Source organism: Anarhichas minor, unplaced genomic scaffold, assembly GCF_050575085.1.
Source record: "Anarhichas minor isolate MPS153535 unplaced genomic scaffold, ASM5057508v1 ptg000007l, whole genome shotgun sequence".
Taxonomy (NCBI): Eukaryota; Metazoa; Chordata; class Actinopteri; order Perciformes; family Anarhichadidae; genus Anarhichas; species Anarhichas minor.
The window spans coordinates 16,291,869-16,315,936 of NW_027466453.1; the positions used below are offsets into that span (position 1 = coordinate 16,291,869).

The window sequence follows — 24,068 nt, forward strand, 5'->3', positions numbered from 1 at the left end:
TTTAAAAGTATCTCTCTCTTTCACACACACGCACACACACATTATATAATGTATGTGGTCGCAGTTGCCTTTGGTTTGCATTTTTTCACTGTAAACACATCTGCGAGAGGAATCTGAGGGGAAGGAAGTCTGTATAATCATGTCTGCTGGTTAACACACTGACCACCTGTTGATTACTAACAACACATCTGCTTTTACATTATGCTCACGAGACAAACAAGCTCACTCTCACAGTCACTCAGCAAACATCCACCAGATAGTATAGCTTATTATAATGGTTGCTCTCTTTAGGTGCACGATGTATCCGGGAAGCTATATCAAGGAGACGTGGGTGCATCAGAAGTTCAATGTGACACAAACATGTTATTTTATGTCTTGCCCCAAGACCCAGTCTTAAGACAGTCAGCTGATCTATTCACACAGAGACCTTTCACATAAACAGAGGAAGAACACACACACACACACACACACACACACACACACACACACACACACACACACACACACACACACACACAGATACACTTATTACAATCATTGTTTTTATTGCTGTATATTGCAATAAAAGTATTGATTATCACACTGTACTAAAGTTAATCTGCATTAATACCCTTTGCTATTAAACAATATGTACCTAATGTATGCCCTGTAAGTACTACTTCCTCTGTGAAAGTTCCTTTTTCCACCTACACACTTGGCGGTGCGCAGACTAGCAGCTTTCTCTATTAGTTGTTATACTTTGAGAGTTATATGATTGGTATGGTGTCTGCTTTGACCTGAGGTGAAGTGGACAGTGGACCTGAGTGTGATTAAAAACAGCAGTGTTCCCTGCCCTCCAGTGGCCACAGTGAGGGACTGCAACTCTGCATGAATTTGATGGCTGAAACATAACTGGTATAGTGCAACGTCACCTTAAAACATCTCTGTAATCAGGGCTTTCAGTCATGCTTATCCAGCTCTCACACTTTACTAAGAGGAAGGCTTCAGCAAACTTTGTTTCAACCTTCTAACGTGCTGCTTAAACTTGAAAAATAAAGATCACACATTTTAGACCTAGAAAATGATTGAACCTCATTACTGTAGGGAACAATGTCACCTAGAGATCTGTTCCTGTGTCTAGATACTCTGATAAAGACATTTAGAATAGAGCCGAGCTTTGAGTTTGAGAGCTGTAGGGAGGTGTTCAAGGAGTTTTCAGACATCCCTCCCTCTTTACTTAGCATTAGCAGGATGATGAAATTACATTAACTGAGAAGTAACTTATTTGGGAATTTGAATTCAATAACATTTTGATAAAAACACATTTGTTTATAATAATTAAGTCATAAGTATTCCCCAGTTTGACATTTAAATCGGTGAAATGTACCATACTATTGTAGAAAGTGTTTTAACGTTAATTCATGTCATTAGATTTTGGCTAGGAATACAATTTACCTAATATGACAATGGTGCATGCTGTGACTTTTTAAATTCACTATTAAGATAGACGGTACAGTGGTGTCCCTGGTGCAGTGTCATGTTATATGAATTATGTCCACAGAAGTAATTACATTTTACAACACAGCTAGTCAGAGGCAGACACAAAGCGATGATATTGACAGGAGTCAAAGGTGAACAGGAGACTCCCTCCCTGATGCAACCCTGTGTAATCTGCTTATGGGTAATGTAACATCATTGTAATGTGTAACCATTACATAACTCTAGTACAAGAGTATTACACTCTGATTGCAGCATTGAACAAACTGCTCAAAGCTGCTCAATGAAGGCCTGGTCCACCGTGTAATTATATGAACGACCCCCTCACTGGTATTGGTCCACTGCTAATATATTCACATTTACTTTAATACTATTGGTGAACAGGAAGTAAAGAAGGCATGTACACACGCTAACCCACGCCTACCTTATTACTATTGATAAGGTGGTGGCAATTTACTCTTAACTGGCTTGAATGTGCACTGACTGCATATAAATAAGCGGCACGTCGTTGTAATGCGAGCATAAGTGAGGTGTAACAGTTTGACGTAACGCTATCTACCGTACCTGTCTGTAGCGTAGCTGACAGACCTTGTGTTTGACGTTAGAGCTTTGCCGTGGACTCTCCAGCGTGTACGCGGTGTTTTGGTTTTTGCCGGCCTGTCGTCACAACAGCTTGACACTTTATCACTCTGCAAGGCTGGCGTAGAAGATGGCATCAATGGCAGCGGCGCACGAGCCAGGTATACTAAGCCCCGGCTCCATACCGCTGATCGCTGACGCTTTAGTCCCCGAGAGTATATTCGCTCCGGACCGGGGAGGATGTGGGGACGACAGCGGGGACGAGTGCTTCGAGGACGGGGACATGATGAACGGCGAGCTCGAGGACCGCGGGGTTGACTTCACCAACAAGGTAGAGCGAGGCCCCGCAGTGCTAACTACATGGCCAAGCTAACGTTAGTAAACGTCAGTTAGCCGCTCGTGAGAATGAATGAATTAAAAACAAAATATACGCGTTTCTAGCATGTAATAGAGCTTTGTAGTTCATAAACATAAGTTGCACCATAATGTAACCACTGATTACTTAGTAATTACACACGTCTGACTGTCTCTGCTCAGGGTTTTGCTTTTGCTGACGTTGAAGTAGCTAGCTGTGGCTAACGCTAGCCCCAGCTGATGCTTGAACGCGCACGTTATCGTTGCTTATCAGTGGAAACACACTGTGCCATATGCTACCGCAACATGTCTCTAGCTGTCCGTATCTGGGGATACTGCTACTGTCTAAAGAACGGAAAGAAGATATAGAAAACGTGTCAGACTTTGTTGTCAAACAAACCATAATATTGACATCTTGACATGGTGCAACACAACACAGGCTGATGTAATGCAAGGCAACGAGATAATGGTCAGGGTAGCCTGCTGGACCACGAGCAGCAATAATGCCTATGATCAATATATTTTAAAAAAAGGCTGTAGACATATTTTGAACTATTAAAAGTAGCTATAAATCAGTGACAATGACATAATAACCTTGCACTACCAAAACAAAAAAAGCCTGTTAGCAATAATAAAGAAAACAGCATCAGGCCACAGACCTATTTGAAGTTACTTAAAGTTGTATAAAACCTGTTAAACCTGTATGACAGTAACGGCAATCAGGCTTGTGTCGAAGTGTCACATTACACATTACAATGATGTTACATTACCCATAAGCAGATTACAGAGGGTTGCATCAGGTCTCTTGTTCACCTTTGACTCCTGTCAATATCATCAGTTTGTGTCTATATATACGGCACAATAATACTGAACCATGATATTCTTCAGTAACACCATCAATTTACTTTAAAATGTTTCAGCATATACTGTACTATTAATAACACCGCCATAACTAGGGTTTTTTCAGGGACATGTCTCTGTACCATTTTCCTTAATCGTGAAATAAAAAAGTGACAGCATGCATCATTCACATGGGAAGTTGTCTTGATTGCAGCAGTAATATGATGACAATCAGCGGTTAATAAAACGTCCACACTTTCACAACAGGGAGGCACATTTGTCCCATTTCATTGAGTTGTCAGCCGTTCATGCCAGTGATACCGGACCCCTGGACACAAGTTATTTCATTCATGAAGAACTCCATCCTGTAATCTGTGTGTGTGTATGAAACATGAAACTCACTGTACACCACGGCTAATCTTATTTAGTCCACAGCACTGGGTTCACATGTAACCTTGAGGTGTTTCATGGGAAGAGAGACAGCTGTGTTTGTGTGTGGAGAGCAGCTTTTGAAGTTACCATTCCCTCTAGCTTTAGCCTACTTTCTACTGTCGCTGACATTCTGAAGATGAGAGTAGTCTGAACTGAGGGAAAAATGCCCCCGAGTTGTTGCTTCCTTTGAAGTCCAGTCACTGTCTCTCATGAAAGCAACCACATCTGGTGCTATCTCCAAAAACTTCTTAACAGTTCATGACTGTCACTGATTGTAACTCATTGCATAAAGGATTTGCTTTGATCATCCATTTATCGTAGAACAACCATCCAGCCGGTATCATAACTCCAACAACTCTGTTTCCTTCCCACATGCACAAACCCAATAGCTGGCACTTGTTAGCCCAAATGGAGAGCAGTATGACTCGTTACTCCGCCAGCTCCGGGACAGAATGGAGGAGGGATGTGGAGAGGCCATCTACGTGGTTGGGATGGGCTCAGGTGAGAAAACACCGACACTTTTCTCCTTATTTTTCCAGTCAATCTGTGCCAAAGCACTTTACTAAACCTTGTTAACTTGTTTACTTCCCTCTTGTCCCCCCCCCCTCGTGGTAGACGGTAGTGACTGGGGTCTGGATGAGAAGGACATGGAGGCCTCAGGAGCCACGGTGCGCTCTATGTGTGAGCAAGTGGATGCTGACCTCATTACTCTCCGAGAGCGTAATGAGGCTGCCGGTTTGGTTCGCGACTACCTGATCCGCCGGCGTGTGGGTGAGCTGGACTTCCTGGAGGTCAGGTGGGTGGTCAGAGATTAGAATAGAAAGGTTTATTATGGTTATAATCAAGTAACACTCACAGCACCTATTAGTATGATGATAGTTCCTCTCTTTTTCTCTCCATTGGCTACCAGAAAGTAATGCCTTCCTGCTACAGTTTTTTGGTGATATTTGAATACTCCTCTACCCCTTAGGGTTGCAGTCGTGGGTAACGTGGATGCCGGTAAGAGTACTCTGCTGGGAGTGTTAACGCACGGAGAGCTGGACAATGGCAGGGGCTTTGCCCGCCAAAAGCTCTTCAGACACAAACACGAGATGGAGAGTGGCAGGACCAGCAGTGTGGGCAACGATATCCTGGGGTTTGACCAGGAGGGACAGGTGAGGGCTAGAGAGGTGACAGAGCAGAGAAGCGAGTTATCGATATGACTGAGCTTAGTGCCACACGGCGAGGTTTTCAAATGCGTTGACATTCTGAATAACATATTGACCGTAAGAGTAGGAGAAGCAGGCTTATCTTCAGATGCAGGAGCAAAGATTAACAGGAATGTAGAGGATGGCATCCAGGGAAGAGAGAAGTGACTGTAAGGTGATCCAAGTGCACCAGCTAATATCTCACATAACAGCACCATTAAAGCATCGTAAGTTAGAGTTACGGTACTCTGGCTCGGGAGCTTTTCTGACAGCACAGGGTACTGGTTATTTAGCCTTTATAGTACGTAATACAACCAGGAGAGAGATGGGAAACAAAAAAAACATGCTTACTGTACGAGCACATGAGACAGTAGGAATGATGTGGATACAACTCCCCCCGTCTGTCTGGCCCTAGGTGGTAAACAAACCAGATAGTCATGGAGGAAGCCTGGACTGGACCAAGATCTGTGAGAAGTCCTCCAAGGTTATCACCTTCATAGACCTGGCTGGCCATGAGAAATACCTCAAGACCACGGTGTTTGGGATGACCGGACACCTGCCTGACTTCTGCATGCTCATGGTGAGAACGTTGCGTCTCTGTGTGTGTGTGTGTGTGTGAATGAGAGCAGTAGGAAATTAGCATCATGCTAATAACTATCACGAATGGGTGCCATATATTTTTTTTTAAAAACTCTTAAATGTCTGTTACTATTACTATGTAGCTATATACACACGCATGAAACATCTCTACTTTGAATGAAACCATGTTTTGTCTACCGTGTCCACAATGTGCAACACATGTTTCCCCGCTTCTTTTCACCAGGTGGGCAGTAACGCAGGTATCGTAGGGATGACCAAAGAGCACCTGGGCCTGGCCTTAGCCCTGAATGTGCCCGTGTTTGTGGTGGTGACCAAGATAGACATGTGTCCGGCCAACATCCTGCAAGGTCAGTCCTGTGGAGCTATAACTCTGTATGGATATGCTTCACTTTTACGCTTGAAGACACAATGCAACAATTAGGAGCAGCCGAGGAAGTATGTCTCAATATGCGGTTATCTTTTCCTGTCATGTCTCAAAGTTGCGCCACGTGTCGTATTGTAATTTGTAGTTTTTATACGTTTTGTGCTGTGCTTATTATATACGGCTATGTGCCATAATTGCTGCGCTCGTGCTTTGCTCGTAACAGAGACATTGAAGCTGCTCCAGAGGTTGCTGAAGTCCCCCGGCTGCAGGAAGATCCCCGTGCTGGTACAGAACAAGGACGACGTCATAGTCACGGCTTCAAACTTCAGTTCGGAGAGGTACTAAGTCTGTCCCAGCCGGATTCAGAGTAAGCTGTACAACTCTCCTTTATAACCTGTGTGTTGGTGTGTGTGCTCCCCCCCCCCCCACCCCAGGATGTGTCCCATCTTCCAGATCTCCAATGTGTCTGGAGAGAACATGGACATGCTCAAGATGTTTCTCAACCTGCTCTCCTCCAGGACGTCCTACCGTGACGACCAGCCGGCTGAGTTTCAGATAGACGACACCTACTCTGTACCGGTACTGTCCAGTAAATAACGCTTATCACTAAAAGCATTTTATATGAGTAAAAACACGCAAAATGTTGTCTAAACATCCGGTTGTGTTCTGTTTGTGTCTCAGGGAGTGGGAACAGTAGTATCAGGAACAACTTTACGCGGACTCATACGTCTGAATGATACAATGCTACTAGGACCAGACCCCCTGGGCAGCTTCATCCCCATTGCTGTGAAATCAATCCACCGCAAGAGAATGCCCGTGAAGGAGGTTAGAGGGGGCCAGACCGCCTCATTTGCCCTCAAAAAGGTAGAGAGGGAAAAATCTCCCACAGCAGCATCTAGGGGGGGCGTTTGGGACTGCTTTTGTTAGTTTTGTTATGATTAATTAATTAACTGCTCAAACCATGTACAGTATTCATGTTTTTAGGGAAGGTTGTGTATCACCAGCATGGTCCCTGTATGGTTATTTCCCTCATTTCTTCCATCTTTCTTATCTCACTCCATTTGTGTAGATCAAGCGTTCGTCCATAAGAAAAGGCATGGTGATGGTGTCCCCAAGGTTGTGCCCGCAGGCTACCTGGGAGTTTGAGGCTGAGATCCTGGTTCTGCATCACCCAACTACGATATCCCCCAGATACCAGGCCATGGGTGGGTAACAATGACACGGAAAGGGATCAAGGAGTTAGCGGGGGGGGGGGGGGGGGAGGCTTCGGAGAGCAATTTGAGCAGAGGCCACCAGCTGGTGTTTTCTGTCGGCAGCTCAGATTCTGGAGGGTGGGCGCTGACCATATCCTCCACTGCATCTTCAGCCTCCCTCTGGCTCAATATCTGAGTCAGCTGTAAAATATACATTGTGAAAAAAATCCTTGTCCATGACATCTATCGAACATTTTTCACGGTTGGAAAGTAACACAAGCGAAGGGAACAAGGAAGTGTTTGAGCGGCATCGCGCTCCACAGCTACTAAAGCTGAGAGTAGCACTCTGTAGTTCTTCCTCATACCATGTGGGAAGCGGAAGAACAACTTTTTAGCAGTTGAGCCCCAGCCACACCGAGGACATGAGTTACAACTGCAGACGTTTTTGACACTATATATCCGACTCAGAAAGATAAGAGATAAAGTAAAAAAATCTGCTAATTTTCCTTTTAGCAATAAGTGCATGTGGTTATTTTGGTGATTCATTGCTCCCCTTGCATTATGCATAGAGTCATTATTCCCTGTTTCTTTTTTCCCCCACCCACCTCTCAGTCCACTGTGGCAGCATTAGGCAGACAGCCACCATCTTGTCCATGAACAGAGACTGTTTACGGACAGGCGACAAGGCTTCAGTCCACTTCCGCTTCATCAAAACCCCCGAGTACCTGCACTGCGACCAGAGGCTGGTGTTCAGGGAGGGACGCACCAAGGCTGTGGGTACCATCACTAAGGTAACACACAAGGACTTATGCTGACACTGCGATATGACTGAACACGAGGATGGGGGCACTGTAGTAGTTCAGAGATATGTATTTTCCCCCATTACAATGATCTGCCAGTGCCTAAAGCCCTAATTATTAAACGGAATCATTTTCAGGACATTATCTGAAATGCCGATGGCCAATTTCCACAAGGATCATTCATTACATTTAACTAAGAAAGACGACTATAACCATCTTATATACCCAAGATATTTTCACTCGGCTAAAGTCGAGTCGGTTAAAGACCAGAAGAAGCATTTTTTAAATCCCGAGTAGCTGATTCTCTCTTTTTATCTTGTTGAGACTCAAATATTGACTCTTATTCTTTTCAGCTGTTGCAATCCACCAATAACTTACCGTCCAATTCCAAACCTCCACAAATCAAAATGCAGTCGACAAAGAAGGCACTGCCGCGAAGAGAGGACGGCACCACGGCAGCCGCTGATGAAGCAGCAACAATAGCACAGTCAGCAGGCCCAAACGGGACGCAACCGGTGAGACACAAGTCAACAAAATACTTATTTTATGAAGTGCGGCCGTATTTTCTTGTTTCTTTGGATTTCCTGTGTACTTTCCCTAACATTGCTGCTCTTTTCTAACGTGTTAACTGCTCTGTGTCCTCCTCCCTTTTGTCTTGCAATATCTTTTCCACCACTCAACACTTTGATTTCGTCTTCTTTCATCCTGAACTGTAACTGCCACGTCACTCCTTCACACTCTCTCCCCCCCTCCTTTGCTTGCGTGGCTGGCTTCCTAAGGGAGAGGGAGATGAAGAGCCTCAGATAAAAGAGGGCAACAAAGAGAACAAGGTAAAATGAGTCGAGTCAAAGGAACAACAATAGTGGAGGACCCGAAAAGGGGAGATTGTGTTTTTCTAAGCAGGATAGTCGAGTTCATAGCTTGATACATTTGAAGTGAATGTTTTCTGGTCTTGGAGGTGCCTCGTCAAGTGTTTTTTGTTATCTCTCCCTCGCAGCCAAAGTCTGGAGGAGGCGGCAGGAGACGGGGCGGCCAGAGGCACAAAGGAAAAGGCCAGAACAGCAGCACCAACTCCACTCCAACTCCCTCCTCAGGAACAGGAGGTTCCTAAACTGCCCTCCTGTAAAGCTCCCTCTCTGCCATCACTCCACAAGTGTCTTCATCCCACAAACCATGAAGGACAGACATGTTTGGAGCAAGACACTCCTTAGTCTTATCACTCCTTGCCTTTTCACACCAGGTCCTACATTATTTATTTTTAAAGGGAACACAAAGGTGTACGTCCCAAACCAAAAAATGCACCTTTAATGCATTTTAACGTCAGCTGCCTTTTACTCTTTTGAATGGTTCGGGTGATGGAAAGCAGTGTGGTTTGAGGTTAGCCTCACTTAGGATGACGACTTATTTCATTTGATGCATATTTGATGAGTCTATGAAATCAACAATTCATTCCTCCGGCTCAATGCGAGTGGAAGGGAGGGAGGCTAACCCGAAAACAAAGATCCAGTACGATACGAGCAGCTATACGTGAACCCCCCCCTCCCACCATGCATTCCCAGCGAAAAACAATTCATGTACTATTTATACTGCATATGTAAATTTGATGTTAGGTGTGCTCCGATTGGACGGATTCCATTGTACAAAATGTAATGCAAATAATATATGAATGTAGCAGAAGGCACACGGTGATTTTGAATTATAGATATATGGAAAATATAAGCGGTTGCATTTTATAATCATCAGTTATTTATTTGGCATACATGCAGAACATTCACTCGTAAGATGGTCTCAGACTTCTCACTCGCACTCTTTAGATTCAGGATCCATCATGCTTCCACCGCCAGTCAGCCACGTTACAAACCGTATACAGTTAGTGTTATTACAGATACAGCACATCTTCATCATGAGTATAAGACATGCAGTGCTACTTGTAACTCTAGTACCCCATGCTTTATGGCCTGTTGCTGTTAACATGTTGTGACAGTTTAAACACACGTTGCCGCTAAAAAAAACTGACCATTAATAAACAGGTTATACTGAGATTCTTTTTTCATGTGTATTTTATTGAAGAGTGAAAAAAAATATTTTAACAGGAGCAAAGATGGGTTCAATATGTTTACAGTGCTCTTTTTCTCCAATATACTGGAACTACATTTCCATACTCTGTTACAGATGGAAAGTGGCAACTATTGACTCTGAATAGACGGCAAAATTGTGTATTTGGACTTTACATTTTTGATAATCATGTGAGTTACAAAGGCTACGATCATGTAAAACCACGTTGAGTTCTGTGCACATGGAGACGTTACAGTTAACAATGAAGTCCAAAGAGTTTCTCAACTGAGAAAAGGAATATTTCAACACCTGTAAGATCTAATTAGCTTGGCAGGAATCTTTGCCATCAGCAAAGTATCCAAAAACTAGAAACAAAAAGTATATATATTTTGTGATGCACAGGACACGTTTCACAACTTGAATCAGCGTATCAACCTTCTCAAGTCCCCACTTACAGTCTCATGAATGGTCAACAGTTTGAGGAAATAAACGAACACCTGTTTTCTGATGCATGGGCAGACTTAAGGTCAGTTTGGAGATCAGTTTCTAGTGAGAACCATAAAAGTTCTAAATGAAGTTGCTTTAACCTACAAGGGCACATTTAGTCACACGCAGAGTAGTCTTACTTTATATACACAAACATTACACATTATATGCAACATTTATTTACTATAGATTCAAACACTGAACGTATTGATCCGCTTCATTTACATGATGTCATACAAGTGCAGACTGTTCACCACCACTGTTCAGGTAGCACACACACACACATAAGTCTTGTATTACAATTCAAAAAGGCTTTACTCGGCATGTGCAACATTAGTATTTAATGAAATATATTTATGGAGTTAATGATATTGAGGTAAGTAGCATTCCTCTCAAAAACAGAATGAGTAACTTTACAGCTCCATGTTTAGGAATGTTTTGGTCTTATTGTCTGGGACGTTACAGGGCGATGTGTTTGTCGTGGGGGAGGAGCTGCTGCTGGATTTTACAGACACACAGAAGAGAATGGACTGAACGTCTCTCCGGCAGAAAACACTCAGTCAGCTGAACGGCCAGAGCAGTGAGTACTGAAGAAATACTTACTGTTCGGACACACCGAGTGCTGCAGTCCTATGGGTACAGACTATTCTGTACTAGAGTGTTCTACTAACTAGTATATATACTGTAGCTTTCACCATGTAGTGCAACCTCCTACACTGGGTCTGAATTAAAATAAAGAATGCATTTTAATGCACATAAACTGGTCGGCCTTTATCCGATGCTGGAAGGTCTGAGAGGAGTCTCTGTAGCAGACAGTGGTGTCCCATTTAGAATTGATAATCTGTGAAAAACAGGTAAGGAGACATCGACGAGACACAGACACGCAGGACAGAAGTGCGATTCAGCCAGATTCTACACCGTATCTAGCCATCGATGTCCCAGCTGAAGAGATGATGTTTCACCAACATATCCTGCACTCCCTCCTTCAGCGGCCTGTGCTCCTTCTCCTGGAAAAGAGGAAAGCGTTTACCTAAAGACAAAATCAGCACTACAGCAGAGATGATTTTAAAGATGTACTGTGTTGTTGACCGCTGATGTAAGCTCACTTTTTCAAAAGATCGAGTTAAGAAGAGAAATGTCCAAACTCCATTTGTGTGATAGTGTCTCAGTCCTAAATCAGCAGATGAGTAAACTAGTAACTACACTAAAGCATGTTAACTAGTAACTACACTAAAGCATGTTAACTAGTAACTACACTAAAGCATGTTAACTAGTAACTACACTAAAGCATGTTAACTAGTAACGAATGGAATTACAGGAGCATGCTGGGTAATCCCCTTCACTCACCTCTTTCTTGTCAGGCAGCTCACAATCTTGGGAGAGGCTGAAGGCAAACTTTGATAGCACCCTGAGGAGACAACAACAGCAGACCATCATTATTTCCTTTATTGGTCAGATGATGTGTCCATATTCATATACAAATTAATCTTTGTTCTTAAAGCCCTTTTTAGATATCTAACCCTATTTTAACTACTGGTGTATTTGTGGGAAATGTGGAAGTACGGTGAATATTAAAAACCAACTTCTGGAATTCTGTACGGAGTCATTGGCAGCTTATCATATTTATCCATTCCTGTTTTGTTTGCTCAAAGTTTCCACAGGCAACCAGAACCAATCAAAACAGGCCGCAGTGTGTCTTACCTGAGCTCACACTTGATCTGTACCCATCCAGGACTGCGAAGGAATGACCAGGGATGATACCATTTCTCTACAGCAGCCATGCTGGAGCACAACACCTCCAACCATAGGTGCAGCACCTGCTCACTGGGGGGGGGGGGGTAGACACACATTAAAACCTAAGCCTGTGCTCTCTGTAAACATGATTTTGATTCTGTGTGTGCGCGCATCAGTCTTGAGAACTCACTTAAGGCCGACGCAGGCAAGAGACCTAAACTTGACATCCATCTGAGCGTGTGCGGTGTCGTGGCTCATGTTGACTGACTGCACTGCCTGGGAAGAGAAAAGATGGCGCTCATGCACTTCCTGCTTGATGATGACGACTAGGCACTGCTTTCATAAAACACACTCAAAGTTGGGAACTGGGACAAACTTCATGTCCATAAAATAATTGAAAAATATTTCACTTTAATCCTCACTGCAGTCAACATTTAGCAGAATAAAACAAATATGCAGCGCGTTTGTTTTTCACTACTAGAGTGAATTCTTACTCTGTATAGCAGCTCCTCTGGTGTTAGTACTTTCCCATCTTCATCTAACCTGGTGAAGACCAGAAGAGAAAAAGCTGAAAGTGGACTCTTCATTCCACTGACAACACAATTCACTTCTTACTGACAGTCAACATTTATTTGTTTCAGATCGTTTTCATCCAGGACCTCATGTCGATAGGTACGGATGATCCATGTGAATAGAATCCCTCACAGCTATGTTACATGTTCACTGTCTGACAGTTTTACCTGTAGGTTTTACACAGCACTAGTCTGGAGTAGACAGAGTTAAAGTCTCTCTCTACCTCTCTACTGGCCGCCTGACAGAAAACAAGAAGACACACAATGATTTAGTCCTCTGGTGAATTTGATTCAACTCTGCAATATGGTGCCATTGAAGAAACGCTCTCCTACCTCTTCTATGAATAACCAAGGATGACACGGGCCTCCCAGTATCGATGTCTTCTTGAGACCGTGCTGAAAAATGGCCTTCAGGGCCGGACACAGTGTTCCTCTGGCGAGGTCCGTCACTGCCTCCGTCACCGAGTCATCGCCTGCTAATGAGTACTGCAGACACAAAAGGAAAGATCACAGTTTAGGACACTGATAAATGCAAGTAAACACATCAAAGGACTGTCGACTCAGCATAGGAACACGCACGTCTTATCAAGCTGATAATGAGCTGCTTTCATACCTCTTTGCTTCTTTCGTCGAGGACCTCCACAAATTTAGCTGGGAACCAACCTGTTCAAAAGAAGATCTTTGTCAAATGAGCTTCAAAACTGATTAAAAGAGAAATCAGTGATGGCAGCACTGAGTGCCGTTGATACATAGGAAGCACACACCTCTCAGGCCGTTGAGCTCTCCAACCCAACAGTGCTCATCTTTCTGTGAGATGATCTGAAAGAGACAAACAGCTGTATAAGACTCACAGGTGAGCGGGGAGGTGTGCGAGTGATGCAACGCATGACTCACAGTGATGATGTCATTCTTCCTGAAGCCAAGTTCATCGTCGTCATGACGCTCAAAGTCCAGCAGAGCCTTTCCCCGTCTCCGTCGGTTGCGAGACACCACGAGGAAGTTCTCGTGATCCCGCTGGTGGCTCTCCATGGAGTAGTCAGGAGTCAGCTCCTGGGGAGACGTCAGGGCAACATTGAGTCAAACTGGAAGGTCTGAACTACACTCTCTTTGCGCTTCAGCGTGTGAACTCACGGTGCTGGAGTGACGAGGGTCCAGACAGTGGAAGTGCTCTGAAGTGCAGGTGATGGCCTCTCGCAAGGCTGCTACTAACTCCGTCTGCTTAATGTTCTTGGATTTTAGGGCCTCTGCCTCATCCTCTCCAAACAGCAGGGAGCTCAGGGTGGACTTCCTGCGCAGGGACTGTCTCCTCACCACCTGAACACATACAAACGCACATGACACAGATTAGTCTCTGACAAAAACAATTGATGTTTCAGCAGACTAACCAAGACTGCAACAACTGACCTTGTTGAGATTGGTGTTGTGTGTCGTGTTGTTTCCGTTGTTGAGCTGTGCCTGTTCGTTTAGGATGTAGGCTAGGTGCTTGTGCCGGTGGGCTTCCAGTGTTTCCTGGGACAGAGTCCCCGCTAGCCTCATAGCCTCCCCGAGAACTGCCGGACCATCTCTCAGCTGGCTTGGCAAGTCCGAGAGAGTATTAAAAATCGATGCCGAGTTCTCAGAGGACACAAGCTCCTCCTCCTGGGGGTCGGGGAGTAAATTCCAACAGGATCAATACTCAACATAAACAGTTTTTGTCAATGGAAGAAGGAGCTGGTACCAATAATGTGGGATGGTTTCTAGCTAGCGACATGTCTCAGGGGATAAAGCAGCCGTCTAGTAATGTGTCTATGTGAATGTCAGCATGTGTTGTAAAGCGCTTTGAGTGGTCAGGATACTAGAAAAGATTTGTTTGTGTCAATTCAAGAAAATCAAATAGGTAATTGCACACAATAAAATAACTCTAAAGCAAAAAGTGAACAGTATCAGGGGGTCAAGACTCACAAAATATGTGGTGTAGAGCAAATACCTTGATTTTGAGCATGCCCAGTGTGACCTGGAAGAGTACCAGTGAGCCCTGGTAAAAGAGCAGGTCCCAGATCCTGAGGAGCAGACGGATGTCCACCACGCTGGCAAATGAGGTCAGGAACCAATGCAGAGTGATCAGCGACAACTCTGGATGTATGAGGAGGAGGAGGTTACATATTGCATACGATATACAGTTTATAGCTGAAAGGTTGTGGGTAATCTATTGTTGTTCGAATGCCCATGTTGCCTCTCTGACCCCACGCACCACATCTCACCACCTTCCATAAGACCCATCCTTACCTATGTCATGCTCCTGCAGGAGACGGTCGAGGGCCGGCAGGTACTGAACAATGAGCTGGCGGAGAACCCTTTGGTCCGTTTGGACGCCCAGCAGCGTGGAGGAGAAGTAGGACGGAGGAAGGAGGTCTTCGATAAGGGCACACATCATCCAAAGCACATCCTCCTCCTCGAGGAAGAGCAGCAGACAGGAAACCACCTGAAGAGATCGAGACAGAGGGGTCGGCACAAAGAAAAGGAGATACATGTACTGTAAATGTGATGAGTGCATTTATATGAACGCTGAGTGTGCTGGCTGGTGTAATGTAGTCGTTTGTGGTTCTCACCATGCCGGTGCCCTGGCAGTACCCAATGTCTGGGTAGAGCCAGGCCAGACCTTTCAGTACCCGTCTCAGCCTCGGCACTCCAACACTCGTCATGCTACAGAAACACGCGTTGGTGGGCATCGTCCGCAACAGGTCCTTCTCTATCTGAAGGACACAATCGCATCATGATTCTCCAGCAGTACTACGCTGGGTGAAAAGTCTGCAGTAAGTGTTTGGTTACGTGTACAGGAGCTTCGGCTGTTACCTGTTTCGCTGAGCTGGTGTCATCATTAGAACTGTTCTTGATGATTTCTCTGTAAGAGATCTCAGACGTCCTCTTTTTCTGCAGAGCTCCAGCCAGACGCATCCACAGCTAACACACACAGAAGAGCTTTAAAGGCAACTGTAGCAGTCTAGTGACAATAAGCTTCATTTTTATGAATTCACTTCCGACTGGCTATTGTGGGCAGTATTTCAGCTCAATGTGTACCACTTCTAATCAATAGCTTAAACAGTTGTGCCATGCTGAGCACGTCCATTTACCTGTGGCCTCATGCTGTGAGGTATGCCACCCAGCACCAGCGTACGCAGGCGCTCGGAGCGGGAGAGGACCGGATCAATGAGCTCCCAGGTCAGGTCGCCCACCGTGTGGTTGTGGGTGAACTCCAGGTGGGCCTGCCAGCGCAACCGCTGCTGGGGGTCTTCACGCTGGGGCGAGCCTTCAGTGCCCAGCCAGGACCGGGGCTTCCCTTCGTCTGAGTGAGACGAGAGTGATACAGCAGGATTAGTAGTGTTTGGGTTTACGTGTTAATCAAAATATTAATAAAAGTAAAGCCCAGTCCACCTCTTGAATTGGGGTATGGAAGAATGATATCAAGAACAATTGTTAGGTAACCAATTATGATAAGGACATGGAAGGGAAGGAGGCGAGTGAGGGGGAAAGGTGTCCAGATAAGAGACAAGTGGCTAAATAACAAAGACAGAAATAGAACCAAGTGGAGACATACTGTACGTTGTCCACCGAGCAGTTGACAGCTCGTTTGTTGCGTTTCCATGTTAAAGGTTATATTATTATATGTAGACGAATAATTTGAAAATAAAGAATACATCCACATCAACTTTCAGAAACGTGGTGATTAAAAGTATAAAAAAATACTAGAACTCTGATTTTTTTAATTTAAAAATTGTTGTCGGGTCAAAAATACATTTTGTCTGGCAACTACTTCTTGTGAAGTGAACGCAACACAACGGGAGACAGCGACATCTAATTACTGAACGTTATCAACAGCACCTTAAACTATTGAGCAAAAACACAACAAGAATTATATCAGCGTGTTAACTATTAAGGAAAAATAACAACCAACATTAAATATACAATCAAATGAATGCAGAAAAAAGTGCTGCCAGACAAAATTGCAGAATCTAAGCAGAGAAAACAGCCGCCCCTCCCCCCCGAGGCAAGAGATAAAAACTGCAGTCATAACTCAGGTCACATGCTCTTCATTTGTGTAATGTACTGTTGCCACTGTGACCAAATAAGGATATTTCTCTTTGTGTTTCTTGAAAGAGGAAAAGTGAGGACAGAAGAAAAGGGCTCCGATGTGTGAACGTGAGTCAACACTTTACCTTCAGTGTCTACTTTGAAGCCAAATTCATCATACTGAGGTTCAGGCTCTTCTGACGGCTCTTTCTGTAGAAGGAGACAAATAACATGCATTTCATTAGTAGAGGAAAAGGTAACACCGACTGTTTTAATTACTATTTTTGCACATAAAACAGCACATGAAGTCACAGCCTCACTTGATGGTACTTAGCCAAAATGTCCTGGGGCCACATGCTTGGGGTGAGAGCAGAGAAGGGGCCGCCAGGGGCCGGTGTGTAGGTTCCTAAAACAGAGATCACAGCTAATTACACAGAACATGTGATGCACACTAGAAAAGGATTTTTGACAATACTAAAGCCGGTTGAAACCGCAAATGAGATTTCAAAATATATCCAAAGTAAAGAGAAAGACATTTAATCAAATATAAACAATTCATGTCATTTCAGCACTCCCAGGTCAGTGTGTATCCGAGGACAGGAAATACATCTTCAGAAACCGCTCTTCAAAATAAAAGCCTTTTGCAGCAAATTCATTCAAATCTTTACCGGACATGTTGCTGGTAGTACAGTTAATGGCTTCTGTAGACGGGTATTAGTCACTTTTGGAGAAAGGAGGTCAGCAGACAGCACCCTCTCTGTGAAAAGGACAAAGAAGAAGTAGTTGGTGGTAAGTGCAAACTAATCATCATGTTAGTCAGCAGCATGAATAAGGTTGACTTGAATGTTGGAGTGACAATCCACCCAAGGCAGAATAAAATACATTTATTTACAGGATCAGATAAATGAAGTCCATCATGTTGTTCCTCGTCTACTTTTACCTTCTGGAAACCTCTTTGCCGTAAACAAAAGAACCGTTACAGCGAGTCCAACTATTCTGTCAAAGTAGAGTTCCTTCTTCAAGTGTTACTAAAGGAAGAGATTCAGAGGCTCTCTACACAAATAAGTGAGAGAGGAAGAGATCCAGAGAGTTCTGGTCTCTCTTACCATATGACTGCTGTATCTACCAAGAGGCTAATTACTTAACTGTGTGTGTGTGTGTGTGTGTGTGTGTTTGTTCATGCTCTATTGGTAAAAGTCCGGGGCAATAACAAACAGTCTGTGAGGATACTCTGAGAGAGCCAGCTTAACAATATTTAGTTGTTCATTTTTTTCATAAGGAAATTATATTTTGTTGTTGACATGAAGTATCCTGAGAGGGGACACTGTTTGGAGTACAGGCACACGTGAGCAGACGCAGCTGCACATTAACATTAACCTGCAGAAGAGGCTCTCCAGCATGCAAACACGCCGCCAAAATGATTCATTCCAGCAGCAGGCTCGCAGCATCTGAACGGGGATTTAGGACTTAAGAGAGATGAGAAATCAATTTGGGGTTTGGAGGAGGGCCAAGCACTTTCAGGCTCGCTCTGTGTGTAGCTCAGAGGGGTGCTGGGATTTTGGAGCGACTCCCTTACAAAGAACACAAACGGTTTAATCGTCTGCCAAGAAAACCAACACGACTGAGACCCCCCGCGAACTGTTTGTATTGACAATCTCACTGCAAGATTCTGCTGCGGAAGCAAAAGTTATACCTGAAACATTAGTTTAATAATGAATAAGTAAATAGACATCAATATTATCGGCAACTGTTTTAAAAGGTTAATTAATACATTTTTCCAATAAAAATACCAAACAGATGATGGTTCCAGCCGGACAAATCTAACAATGTTCTGCTGTTCTTTTCTGATGTGAAGGTTTTTATATTTATTGTATCAACAACGCAATCAATTTAAAAAAAAACGTTATGATTTTGAATCCTTCTTGTCAGAGTTCTACTACGATTTGATCATTAATGCAAAGAATTATGGCAAATCTGAAAATTGTATACAACTAGGTTGTTTACAATCTAATGACACGTAGCTGGTTGTGGGTATCAGCTGTTCCTGAAGTTATCAATAACTTTATATTATGTCAAGAATAGAGACCAATATTATTTGCTGCTGACACTGGACCACCACAGATACATCATATTGCATATGTTTAGGCAGATTTAGTCCTTTATAAGGAATTTGAGGGTTCCTCAGCAAAAATGTTTATGTGAAATAAAATATAAGCTGATGCATTTGATCAACACTATGAAATTCAAATATTAGCATTGACCTCAAAAGTCCAGTTTCCTTTTTACTCTGAACACAATAAGATATTTTCCATTACTGAGGTGCGGCTGAGATCAGCTGTGTTTGCACACATGGTCAACACCCTGTTGCAAATAAAGCAACATCCTGCTGTACAGACAGGGCACGAGCGCGTGTGTGTGTACGGTAAAAACTCCTTCCTTTTAAAGCAATGGAGTTCTTATTTTTATCCTGATAACGGCGTTTGTGTTGCCCATAGGCTTTCCGCCGCCTCCGCCCCCCCCCCCCCCCATATCCTAACACCTCAGTCAGTTGTTCCTCCCAGTAACCACAACAATGGTGACTCATGTTGCCCGCTCGCGAGTACGCCCACCCCAAACTGGCCATGTATGTCTGAGAATTACAGGCTCGTGCACCGCCAAGTCAGCTTTGGCTGAATAATGATGGACAGTCCTGTGTACTGTTTGGCAGACTGCGTGTGTCTTTCCGTATGTCTGGCTTACACACACACACACACACACACACACACACACACACACACACACACACAATAGCAGTACCCGTCAGGGTGCAACATGAAGATGGTTTAATGTAAACTGAGGTATCCGATAAACCAGTCAGTTGACCAAGAAGCTATGCTGAAAAAGCTAAAGACGTGCACGGTTGTTCATTAGACACGCACACGCGATTAAGTCAAACTTGAGCTGATTTGAAAAGTATTTTGCTTACTTGTCAGCTATGCAATATCACCATCACTGTGGAAATAGTAACGTTCAATATCAAGTTAACGTCAGCTGAATTAACGTGACGTCAAACCCCCTGCTGACGTCAAATGCAGGTAAAAGACGATAAAAAACGAGCTGTAGTTTAAAATGAAATGGCAACACATTGAACCGATATCTACACATTCTGCTGACAGTTGCACAAAACCTAAAGCATGCCTACAAATTGTTAAAACTCCTAACGTCCGTCTCGGAGACCAATGTAACGTTATTAACACCGAGTTGTCAGCTGTTAGCCAAACACGCTACCTTTCGCTTTTAGCTAGTCAGGTTAACAGTTAACGTCAATGATGCCCATTAGCCTGCTAGCATAACTTACCGTGACATTATTCTTGTGAAAGCACAAGGATTTGGTTTGTGGCGAACGTGTCTTCTGTCGTTGGAAAGGGGTGAACCGCCATATGCTATGCCATCATTCGTCTCGTATTTTTTATTTCGCTACGTAGTGCACCTGCTAGCGACGCGCATCCCCGTCGTATCCTTACACCCTTCAAGGTTTTCCCTTTCCATCCCGAGAAGTAGTTCCAGATCCCGGAACTACACTTCTCACAGAACATATCCTTCCGCAAAGATGACGTATACACACGACGTTTTTTGTTTTTTTTCCTCCATTCATTCATGAGTTTCCTCATTCATTCCAGTGCAAAAACGAACCAGTCACGATTCCCTCGCAGCCTACCAATCATACTGTGAGATGCAATAACCATCGAACAGTCATTGCTCACAAAGCACCCGCATGGACCCCCCCCATGTCAATTGTTTGTGTATTTGTTATTTTGAACGACACTTTTTGAATCATGCTCTTTTTAAGAGGATGTGTCCCTGATAAACTGGCAATAACAACAAAAAAATGTATACATGTTTTATGCTCTTTTTTACTTGGAAGGTATGATGCACCAATAACGTTAAAATTATGATATTGTAGCCTAATAATCATACAGGTCTTTCAATTCTTATGATTTCATAAAAATAATTCTTATAGCCCTAAGTTCGAGCATGGGTAGACTATCCTGACAAAAATAATTGTCATATTGAACTAAAAGATGCTGTTGTTTATGGATCTAACTGACATTAGATCTAACTGACATTCAAATTCAGTATCTTTGATTCGTTGGTCATCATAATGAAGACCAATATTTATCCTTTTCATTATTTCCCCAAAGAGACAAATCTGGAATTTCCTCTAAAATGGTTTCACTGATGGTTGAAACATAATGCTTTTACACGATTGCTCCACAAGATGTCTCTAGTGCAATGAGCACAAGCTATTCCACATTTTCACATTCATTATAGCTCTACCATTGAAAATAAGACCTATAACAGCATACTGTATGTTCCATTATCACAGCTCCCACAAGCATCTTCCACCTCCACACAACCACCAACAATCTCACCCACAAACACAGACATACAATAAAATATTATAATTTAAGTCTGGTGTGCTCCTGTAGTCCAAATTAGCCTCAGAAGACAAAACCCTGTTATCTCACGTTAGTATAGTGGAAGTCAGACCAGGTGGGCATAAAAACAAATGATGAGCTATTCTCCTTCAATGCTGGAGCTGCAGATTTTGCAGAGTTAAGAGACTGAATTTGAATGTCTAAAAAATAAATAAATGTGTGTGTGTGTGCATGAAAACACATGTTGCATAGCCTCCTGACAGAGGGGTCGATAATCCTTTAAAATGCAAATCACACAAGTGTCTCACTCTGTTTTTACTTATTACTCTTATACGCAACAGTGCATCCCTCAGTTACTGCATGCAGTCATCTTTTGACTCTTGCCACTGACACACTATATATACTGTGAAAACTTTGTATGTCCTTTCCTCTAAAATCTCCTTCGCCTTGAATACCCTTCCCTCAATCTCGCTCTTCCTTCTCACCCCCTTCCCCTCTGCCTCTGCCCGGTGACACATCAGTATGACGCCTTTCAGTTCTTTCTAGCCCTCTTGCATTGCTTGCATGCACAGTTTGCTGCACCATGCCAGAGTGAGTCACATCATTAGAATTGCTGCTGCCTAAAAGCCAACCTTGCCCACAGCTCGCCGGCCAAATAGCCCCAATAGTGCGTTCACCCTACATGTTCCACCGATGCGGGTGTGGTTCAGTCCCTTTCTGCCTCCTCTGTCACCTTCCTCCAACTCCTCTAGGGCTCATATGTCTGGCTGCTTTCGTTATTTGTCATAGAATGATGGACACGGTTTAGCAAGCCCTGGATCTTACACTGCAGTTGCTATGACGTCAGTGAGAGAGAGCGAGAGAGAGAGAGAGAGAGAGAGAGAGAGAAGGGTGGGGGGGGGGCAAGGGAGGAATGAGGAGACAGATAGAGCTCAAGAAATGAAGACGGGGAGGATACGTGGAAGAGGGATGGAGAGAAATAAAGATGTGATAGGGGAAGTGTGAGTGAAAAACAATATTGGAGAATGAGCGAGAGATTCAACCACGAAGGTGTGTGTGTGTGTGTGTGTGTGTGTGTGTGTGTGTGTGTGTGTGTGTGTGTGTGTGTTGGGCTAAACCACAAGACAATAAAGGGCAAGTGTAAGATGAGCAATAAAGAGACATCAGTTTTTCTGATATATTGTTCATATGAAGCAAGAGAAACCTCAGGCTCAGATATGTGGGTGGGTTTTTAGTCAAAAGCTTGCACGCGCACAGATACAAGCACACACGCACACGTGTTAGTGACTTGTTCATTGGATCAAATGAAAGAGATTATTGATCCAGGTGAATTCAGCAGCTTACCATCTGATAGATGAGAGAAGAAAAGAAACAGAGAGGACCACTTGTTCACGCGAAGTCAATTTGCTGCAGTCTTGCAGTTTCCCGTCGGGACAGAAGATGGCGCTGTTGCATTACTTCAGTCAGCTTTCAATTAACTGTACGTGTGCCATATTTGAGTAGATTACATTGTAAATGTAAATGTGTCTGTGCCCACAGGTGCGCATGCGTGTAAGCATGCATTGATGCGTGTGAAAAGGGGCTTGTATATGCCCACATTAATCAAAGCTGCTCATGCGTATACATGTATGTGTATGCATGCATTCTCTTTACTGTACTGTATGTGCAGTGTTTTTCCCGGCGTGCATAAAAACATCACAATGGGGGGCGTGACTCCTGTGAGTCCTCCTAATATTTTCATACGGACACAATTTGAACTAAATAGAATTCATTTTGCCAAACATGATTAAGTCTACACCACACAGAGCGCACAGGTTTGTGCAACCTGCATGATGTGGCCTCTGCCTCTGGGATCATTTAAACATAATTCATTCATATAAGGCCAGGATAGGCTAAGTCAGGCATGGTCTCTTGAGATGGATTAGCTGCTGTTCCCCCAGTCTCAGAGGATCTCTCCTGTGATGAGGAGGATTGAAGGTAAAGGGCAGGGGCTCTGAGGCTACGCATTGCACTGGCAACTGATTTCTCCTGGGTGTTGTGATGGGAGTGGCTGCTCTTTGAATTTATGATTCTGTGTTGTTGAATCTATACTGTATGTGGGGTAGAGCAGGTGCATGGGGCAAAGAAAAAGGAGGGCAAACATGCTTTCGTGCTACCAATTTAACAAGAAAAGGATCTTTATGGGATGAAGAAAAATGTATTTTAAATATCATATTTGCTTCTTCTTACTTCTGGGTCATGGGAAAGATGAGGAGGAAAGGAAGGTGAAAGAGAAGGAAAAAAATGACACAAGTCTCATGACATATTTAATGCACATGCACAAATCCTATTCTCTCTGTTTAAGCTTGTTTTATTATATGCTGAGGTCAAGTCATTTGGGAAATGATGTACTGAACATCCAAACACATTCACACACCATGGGGTTGATGTGATGTAAAGGAGGTGAGAGATGTGAAGGTCCTGAGGGATAAACATAGTGAACATGAAGGAGAGGGAAGCATATAGGAGCTGGATTTACAATGTGAGATATTAAATGCAGAGCCAAAGAGGTAGAGATAGTAATCATAAAGCCACAGAAGAATTTGTAGATGCTACTTTTACTGCCGCGTAAAAAAGGACTTGCATTGATGCGTCACTGCAATACACACCGTGCTATTGCCATGATAGCAAATCTACATTCTGCAATACAACAACAGAACTATATGGGGTAGCTATTCATTTTTATTTTCTTAGAACAGTCATATACATACAGGTATGAAATCTGAGCTACTGCCTGGGGAGCAACTTAGGGTTCAGTGTTTCGCTGAAGGACACTTTGAAAGGGGATCAAACTGTAATTAAAAGACAAAGTGCTCCCCACTGAGCTACAGCCAGCCCTTATCACAGGGATCACAGCAGACATTCCAACCAACAATAGTAGCCGTTTGCACA

General features: G+C 43.6%; 2 protein-coding genes across 3 annotated transcripts; one reads left to right on the plus strand and one right to left on the minus strand.

Moving 5' to 3' along the window:
• Positions 1-1,944: 1,944 nt before the first annotated feature.
• gtpbp1 (GTP binding protein 1) lies at positions 1,945-9,867 on the plus strand. Of its 2 annotated transcripts, XM_076086204.1 has the most exons (14): positions 1,945-2,386; positions 4,071-4,182; positions 4,297-4,477; positions 4,652-4,835; positions 5,284-5,448; positions 5,692-5,815; positions 6,056-6,170; positions 6,267-6,411; positions 6,514-6,696; positions 6,902-7,037; positions 7,638-7,816; positions 8,179-8,340; positions 8,605-8,655; positions 8,823-9,867. In XM_076086204.1, the coding sequence occupies exons 1-14, from the start codon at positions 2,186-2,188 to the stop codon at positions 8,934-8,936; spliced, it is 2,052 nt and encodes a 683-aa protein (XP_075942319.1). In that variant the 5' UTR covers positions 1,945-2,185; the 3' UTR covers positions 8,937-9,867. The 2 variants fall into 2 exon arrangements, with proteins under 2 accessions (XP_075942319.1, XP_075942320.1); XM_076086205.1 differs by lacking the exon at positions 8,605-8,655 and having other exon boundaries at positions 1,946-2,386.
• A 625-nt stretch (positions 9,868-10,492) lies between these two features.
• On the minus strand, positions 10,493-20,256 carry sgsm3 (small G protein signaling modulator 3). Its single transcript, XM_076086203.1, has 21 exons — positions 20,057-20,256; positions 17,388-17,476; positions 17,040-17,125; positions 16,866-16,929; positions 15,783-15,994; positions 15,505-15,612; positions 15,261-15,404; positions 14,938-15,133; positions 14,639-14,784; positions 14,077-14,310; positions 13,804-13,986; positions 13,567-13,722; positions 13,437-13,491; positions 13,286-13,335; positions 13,006-13,158; positions 12,841-12,911; positions 12,595-12,643; positions 12,291-12,376; positions 12,068-12,190; positions 11,714-11,774; positions 10,493-11,373 (listed from the first exon to the last, which is right to left on the minus strand). Exons 2-21 carry the CDS (start codon positions 17,392-17,394, stop codon positions 11,290-11,292), a joined length of 2,268 nt encoding a protein of 755 aa, XP_075942318.1. The 5' UTR covers positions 17,395-17,476; positions 20,057-20,256; the 3' UTR covers positions 10,493-11,289.
• Positions 20,257-24,068: the final 3,812 nt, after the last annotated feature.

What these genes read in the sequence shown, in the direction of transcription:
- sgsm3 (XM_076086203.1), bottom strand. An exon ending in ACACCAGCTCAGCGAAACAG is followed by an intron (nt 15,405 to 15,504) that starts GTAACAGCCGAA and finishes TGTGTCCTTCAG; the next exon opens with ATAGAGAAGGACCTGTTGCG. An exon ending in AGAGCTCAACGGCCTGAGAG is followed by an intron (nt 13,336 to 13,436) that starts GTGTGTGCTTCC and finishes TCTTTTGAACAG; the next exon opens with GTTGGTTCCCAGCTAAATTT.
- gtpbp1 (XM_076086204.1), top strand. Translation starts at nt 2,186, where the DNA reads ATGGCATCAATGGCAGCGGCGCACGAGCCAGGTATACTAAGCCCCGGC. An exon ending in GGTTTGACCAGGAGGGACAG is followed by an intron (nt 4,836 to 5,283) that starts GTGAGGGCTAGA and finishes GTCTGGCCCTAG; the next exon opens with GTGGTAAACAAACCAGATAG. An exon ending in ACGACACCTACTCTGTACCG is followed by an intron (nt 6,412 to 6,513) that starts GTACTGTCCAGT and finishes TTTGTGTCTCAG; the next exon opens with GGAGTGGGAACAGTAGTATC.